The sequence below is a fragment of the Carex rostrata genome, chromosome 12, assembly GCF_964058835.1.
Source record: "Carex rostrata chromosome 12, lpCarRost1.2, whole genome shotgun sequence".
In the NCBI taxonomy this organism is placed as follows: domain Eukaryota; kingdom Viridiplantae; phylum Streptophyta; class Magnoliopsida; order Poales; family Cyperaceae; genus Carex; species Carex rostrata.
In genome coordinates, this window is record NC_135929.1 from 8,175,976 (window position 1) to 8,182,988 (window position 7,013).

Genomic DNA, 7,013 nt, shown 5'->3' on the forward strand with positions numbered 1-7,013 from the left:
TGTTCGGCAATAATTTCGAAAGTACTGTTCACGTGAGAAAAAAAAATTCACTCAGACTGAATTTTTTTTTTCCCACATGAACAGTAAAATCTAGTTCAAAATTTTAGTTTATTCAAGATCAATATCTAATAATCCTAATTATACGTGACTTGTGCGACCACGTACTATGCCGTGACTAGATCTTTCACATAACGAGACGTGCCATGCTAAAGTTTAAAAAAATGATCATGACACACGTGCTGTTCCGTACCGTACTATACCGTGCTTTACTGTAACAGAGCCGGCTTTGCGGCTCCGCCGTGCCATTTTTCCTACTATGTAATTCTCATAGTCTCATAGTCTCATAGTCATGGTTGAGGTCTCGCAACAAATTAAACCGCTACATATTTGGGTACAAAAGCAGCGTCTCAGAAGAACGAACTTCCCAAAAATAATCGGGAACAGTCCGATACTCCGATGGGAATCGAACCAAATGATGCAAGTTAATAACCGTACGATTCGCATTAAAATTGTCGCTTACAATCTTCAGTTGCGTTGATCAAGTTCCCACTTCCCACGAACTTGTTTCGAGGCCACTAGACAGAATTCACATACCCTCATGTGAACAAGTATCCTCTCCATTACTGTAAAAGATTCTCTTCACTTTACGGTTTGAGATCAACTCCCAGCCGCTTTGGGATTCGGGCTAGCAAAGAGGAGGTATTATTGGACTTTGAGATTCATGTAAAGTTAAAAAGAACGGTCCAGATTCAGTAATCGAAAAAGATTCTCTATTACGGTACCGGGGAGGATGTGAATTCCCCTCCGGTTACATCAATTGAATCGGACGCTTCAAAATTATAATTTTTAACTTGGCACGAATCTCAAAGCCAAATAATACTGCCCTTGCGCCATCCCGAGCAGGTACCGGCTGATATTAAATCTGGACCGTCTATTAGACAGCCCCTTCCTCTCTCTCCCAACAAAACGCCAAAAAAGAATGGAAACATTTCTTTTAGTTGTCAAACTCTCTCGTTCCTTTCGCTCTCGCCTCCCGCCTGTTCCGAAAAAAATTGCGAGGGAAGACCTAAAGCTTAAACCCTACACTGCTCCCGTTTCAGGTTTGATCGCTTTCGATGCTAATTTCTACCAGATACTATGGCGATCAATGTTAATTTTTGTGTCATTTTATCTTTTAGCTATTTCGCTTTTCCTTTTTTGGGTTGCCACTTGGTTTGGTTTCTAAGGTCTAGCTCAGAAGATAATAGAGGAAGGTAGGGTAGGGTAGAGGAGAGGAGAGAAGAGAGAAGCAAAGAGTAGGGGAAACACACTGTATAAACCTGGTCATTTTTGTACTATAAATTGAGATGTAAAATTTCATCTCCTCTCTTCCCCATTCTTTTGTGGAGGCAAAAAGAGATGGAGCGGAGGGGCACTTGAACAATTTTGTTGATATTTTGTGTTTTTGTGGAGAAGATTTCAATTCACAAAAATCTAACACATAAGCAACCTAGCAATGGTTTGGTACTGTATGTATTTCCACATTGAAAAAGGTTAAAATGATCTTTAAGCTTAATTTTTTTTTGGCCACTCAAGTGCAGTGCATTGTGCCATGCAAATATATTAAGCCGCCACCACTCACCAATCAATCTCAATTGAATGTAATTTTTTTCCATTTTTGTTTCTCAATCGCTTGATTAACGCTAATTTGATGTTAGTATGTATTTGTAAACATCAATTGACAAGGCAAAATAGCTTTAAGAAATGAATGCACAAGCAAACAATAGCAAGCAAGCAATAAAGTCAAATGATTTGTCAGTGAAGTCCCTTTCATGAAATACAGACCAGAAAAGGAGATTTTTGGCTTCGGTTTGAACTTGGTTCTATATTGGCTTCAAATTGAAAAGCTTTAAACTGTCGTTTCACCTTTCGTATAATTACCAAAAGCACAATTGCAAATTTGGAGCTTCAATTTGATACACTGCATTGCATGCTTCCTTTTAGAAATGCTCTTTAGGAATTTTTTCTCTCTCAGAAATTTGTGGTGAAATAGTGATGTCTGGTAGTGACAATACATTACAAGTAAGAAGTTTCCATATCCAAGAGGATCGCCAATTCCAAGTTTCTGCGGGGTAAGAATGTACATTTGCTCACGCGCCTTGTTTTCTTACCAATTTCAATATTGCCACAAGCATATTAGTTAAACCACTACTGGGAACATACTGTATATACCATGTGGCGCTAGATTCTTACTGGCTTCCAACGATGTATATCAATCTACTGTTTTTATTTCATTTGCTAAATTTTGTTTTGCAATATCCTTTGGCTAGTTATATGTTTAACGACAAGGTGTGCTTAACCTAAATGAGAAATAATATAATAGTTGTTCTCCCTTGAATGCTTTCCTCACGCAATCTCGTTGGAAAATATGTAGGGGTGAAGATAAAAAGAAAAAGGTGCCCAGAATCTTTGGTTGGGGACTACGGAGGTTCAGCACAATAGGTTGGAGATATAAACTATGTTCAACTTCTAGGGTTTAACATACCAGCATGTTTGAGCAAATCAATATATTTTCTTTCTTGATATACTGATCTTTATCTTGATTATTAAATTTAGATGACATTGTCACGAAGCATTTTAACTGAGTCAATAGCTGACTTGCTCAAGCTTGTTTATAGTCATAAAAAATGTGTTAAATTATAAGGTTTGTCAATCTTCCTATTTTTTTTTTCTAATATTTTTTCAGTTTGTGAAAAGATCGAGGCTAAAGGAAGAACAACCTATAAAAAGGTATAATTGTATCCGTCCTTTGCTTTTTTTTTTTCCTGCAATGCACACATTCATAGTCAGGTAGTGGGTCTGTACTAGTCAGTACTGGCAAGATCTGAATTTACTCTTATCTTTTTTTTTTTTTTTTTTTTGAGGAGGATAGCGCAGTTACTTTTTATTCCTTTAAGCCTTTAACCCCCCCTTCTCTGTCCCCCAAAAAAAAGGAAAAAAAAAAAGAAAAAGGGGAAAAAAATGTTATTACAACAGTGTGGCTCACACTACTGGTTGGTTCTGATACTTGGTGTATGGTAGCAATTGATGTTGCCTAGTTATTCTACGAAATCAGTTTATAGTAACCTCTAATAACTTATGTGAAAAATGTACTTCAACAGTACAATTCCAAGGTTTTTTTTTTCATGAGATCATAAGAGTCTGCAATGACAATTTTTTCTGCATCTCTGTAAAGCCTTGAAATATATAATCTAAACCTGCAAAACAACAGGAAATCTTTCTTCCATATGCTTTTCTACCTTGATTCATGTTCTCTGTCCTTTTTGTTATCATATGATATCCAGTACCTTTTGTGCTCAAGGGATATAAAGATATACAGGCTTTGTTATTTTTGCAAATGCATCATATTCCTATTTTAATTTTTTTTTTAAATATTTTTGAGTCTGTTGTCTAACCTTCTTCAATTTGTTGCTGTATTATAGGTCTCAGAAGAAATTCTTTCAGATATTAACTGCTTGGAGAGCAGTAGCCAGCAAATAGAGGTTCATTACTGAAAACCTAACTAATAAAAAAATCACAATCTTTGTACCAGAAAGGGCATTTTTATATCTGAGATTGCGGTCCTTGCTTAATATGCAAGGTCAAATTAGCATGAATCCTATGAACAAATTGCAGTAACTACAGTTATTTTGTTTAACATGAAAGCTGTCTAATTAACTAGTTTGATGAGAAAAACTTGCGTCGAAGAATATATGATGCATTCAATGTTCTGGAATCTATTGGAATTATTGCACGCGACAAGAAAGAGGTATGGTGGATCGGCTTCCCTCATACCAAATCCGAATATGTTCAGAGGTTGCAGGTGAGGTTTTCTTTTCTTGTTTTGCCTTTTATTTCTTTCACCTTCAAGCTAAAATAGTATTGGATAAATTCAAATAGTATCAGTTGACAACCTCGGTGCTGTATATACCTGTTAGCCTGGATATTAGTAATCTGTTTGGGCATAGTCCGCTGCAATTCCACCAAACGTTGTGTTTCTCTATTTTAAGATGTGTTTAGATTTGGTTTTATGGCTAATTAGGTCCTTCTGTCCCTACCTCTTTTAACTTGCAGTGGCGTTAGTGTGTTGCAATGAACATGTTTTAACATCTTTCATAATGTTGCTGTATTTGTTTAGAAGCACCGAAAAGAGCGCTTAAGCAGGATTCAGAAAAAGATGAATTTCTTGAAAGAAATAGAAGACCAAGTAAGATATCTGATGTTTAGTTGACAAAAAACTAGCTGATGCTCTAAATTTGACAAAATCTTGTGTCCCAACAAATTTTATTTGACACTAAGTTTGAGAAGTTTCTATTTTATTCTCAGGTTTACTTGGATTTGGTTTTGGGTCACAGGAATTTTTGTTGAACCAATATTTGGGTAGTGGCCTAGATTTTGATTCAGGTTTAGGTCTGGTTCAGTTGCTGGCATTTCAATGCACTTTTGAAGTTTGGGTTTAGGTGGTTTTGGTTGGCTCAAAATTTGCGAGCTCATCAATTTATACAGATATGAATCAAATATCCATCATCTCGTACCTGGTTCTCTACTTGAAATAGAAAAAGAAAATATGCAACAAATGTATTCGGAAGTCTCTTTCCAGGAGACTGTCAGGGGCATTTTAGTTTACAAAGAAAAACTCATACCCACTTTGAACATGATTTCTTTTCATTTTGTTCTAACTTTGTTGATTATCTTTTTCTGTTTGATTGTTCAATTTAGTACTTGGATCTCCGTAATCTTGCTTCACGAAATCAAAAATCAGAAAGGCCAGCAACTGTATCTAGTGGTGTTGCTTTGCCTTTTTTGCTGATCAAGGTACGTGTTTTATAAAATCTAATATTTCAGTAGTATTGCATAACTGAGCTGTAGCAATACTAGTTCATATAATATCTTTTGCCTGCTTGTGCTATTAACTTTTTGCTTCCTATTGTACTTATACAGTGGTAAGAGTATTTTCCTTCAAATACAGACACTTTACCCCTAATCTTATAATTTATCTTTCTTTTTTAGGTTTAGAAGTAAACTAAAACCAAGCATACAGTAAATATAATTGTTAAGCTCTGTTATGGTGATATTATCTTTTTTTTTTTTAAGGTTATTCACTTATTTGGTCATGTAAGTACCAAAAATGATGGGTCTTAGTTGCCAATACAGCTGATATGGGGTGCAATTTACAGATGCAGAAATGAAGTTAATAGTGTAATTTGTGGGAAACACTTGCTTTGCACTCTCATGCTTTGAAGGAGTTCACTCGTGTAATTTTCACTTTCTATGCCAACACTAATAAAATATTTTGATAAAATGCTTTTGTAATGTTGATTTTCAGACAAGCCCATTGGCAACTGTGGAAATAGATATCTCAGAAGATACACGCCTGGTTCATTTTGAATTCAACGGGTATAATTTGTTAATCTTGATTATAGTATTTTCTTGCTCGTGCTTAAATTTTTTCTTTATAAAATACCCTTCTCATGGTTCATTGAAGTACCCCTTCATATTATATAAGCAAAGAAACAAGGTTACTTTTCATGGAAAAACAGTGTGCGACACCTTCTATGAACATTACTAGTTTTAACTAGAATAAGAAAATGGGGACGATTTGGTCACTGAGGGAATTTCGATACAATCAACCTCCTATTATAGTACATTTCTTGTTTCAGATGGACAAATTTCGATATATAATTCCGGAAGCATGAACAGCTTGTTATTATTAATGGTGATCTTTTATTTCCATCTTTTTCTTTATTCTTTTTCTTTTGCAGAACACCTTTTACCATGCATGATGATGCGTCGGTGCTTAAGGCAATGCGATTCCAAGCGGAAGGAAGACCTGAAAATGTGGACCAGATAATATTAGATGGTTCGCATTTGATGTCTCCATCATTGCAGAATACAACCTAAAACACCGACTTGCAAGTATACATGGATACTTCCTAAAGGTATCTTGTCATTTTGTGGGTATAGTTCTATTAAGCAGCTCATTTTTGTATAGCTTTAGATATATTCACAATTAGTAATGTGCCTTAGGAAAGCTGCTCCCCTGATTTATTCCTGCATTTAATCAAGTACTAATTAGGCGCTATTGCACTTCAATATATAGATTTAAATGTTTCTGCCCTTTTAGCATTTGTCAAAGTTTTGTTGTAATTGATTTTAATTATAGAAGGGTGGATAGTTAACAGTCAAGTATTTTGTAAAGGATTAGAGATGTCCAAAGGTACTTCTTTTTTCTCTAATTTCTCTAAATTACCCGAGTTGTTATCATCAGTTCTATTTTAGATTCATTTTATAGGAATTACTACGATGCAAATAAAAGACAAGAAACTGATTTTGATCTGAGCTTTCTGTTAAGAGCTCTCAGATTATATTAAACGAAAGTCTCACAACTTTAGTTTTGATCAACGTATCAAAAAATGCTTGTACTGCAATCATAAATTGTTTTAGCTGAATTTGCCCTTAGAAACTTAAAATCTGAGCAGTTCTTTTTTAAGAACTGAAAAGATTGCGAAATTTTATGAATGTTGAACAAGAGAACAAGTGCAAGTATACACCATGATAAATGGTAAGGGGCAGACCCAGCATGTAATCACCTCCTCCTGAATTTTGAGTTTTAGTGATGATCTTTCGGTACTGATCGACTTTGTCTCTGAAATTTTTTTGCTCTCCTCTGGATATTTGATTTGTAATTTAGATTAAATTTAGTATTAAAATAAAATAAATTTCTTAAATTATGATTGGTTATTAGAATTATAATTTAAAGCATCAGCAATTAAAGTCAGAACATTAGAAAATATAAGTCAAATTATTGTTTTTTTATTGAGTACTCAATTAGTTAATGAGTTTAAATCCGATTAGTCATTTTTATCTGATTCAATATTTTTTTGTCCCCGTCGATTCTGGATCCAACGGTGGACTTACCCAAAATGTCACGAGTCTGCTGTCATCCAAAGGATTGCAGAGACCATGTTATTCCAAATCTAATCTTTCATTTGTTT

The 7,013-nt window shown here is 34.8% G+C and overlaps 1 protein-coding gene across 5 annotated transcripts; it reads left to right on the plus strand.

The window, feature by feature from the left end:
- Nucleotides 1–976: 976 nt before the first annotated feature.
- LOC144563525 (transcription factor-like protein DPB) lies at nucleotides 977–6,262 on the plus strand. Of its 5 annotated transcripts, none has more exons than XM_078313019.1 (11): nucleotides 983–1,100; nucleotides 1,576–1,640; nucleotides 2,015–2,111; nucleotides 2,414–2,481; nucleotides 2,726–2,769; nucleotides 3,462–3,521; nucleotides 3,701–3,841; nucleotides 4,157–4,225; nucleotides 4,738–4,833; nucleotides 5,345–5,415; nucleotides 5,781–6,262. In XM_078313019.1, exons 3-11 carry the CDS (start codon nucleotides 2,035–2,037, stop codon nucleotides 5,917–5,919), a joined length of 765 nt encoding a protein of 254 aa, XP_078169145.1. In that variant the 5' UTR covers nucleotides 983–1,100; nucleotides 1,576–1,640; nucleotides 2,015–2,034; the 3' UTR covers nucleotides 5,920–6,262. The 5 variants fall into 5 exon arrangements, with proteins under 5 accessions (XP_078169141.1, XP_078169142.1, XP_078169145.1 ...); XM_078313020.1 differs by having other exon boundaries at nucleotides 996–1,100; nucleotides 1,581–1,640; XM_078313015.1 differs by lacking the exon at nucleotides 1,576–1,640 and having other exon boundaries at nucleotides 977–1,100.
- Nucleotides 6,263–7,013: the final 751 nt, after the last annotated feature.

Coding starts and splice junctions, on each gene's coding strand:
- LOC144563525 (XM_078313015.1), top strand. CDS start 980: ATGGAAACATTTCTTTTAGTTGTCAAACTCTCTCGTTCCTTTCGCTCT. Junction 1,101..2,014: donor CTACACTGCTCCCGTTTCAG/GTTTGATCGCTT, acceptor TTTCTCTCTCAG/AAATTTGTGGTGAAATAGTG. Junction 5,416..5,780: donor GTTCATTTTGAATTCAACGG/GTATAATTTGTT, acceptor TTTCTTTTGCAG/AACACCTTTTACCATGCATG.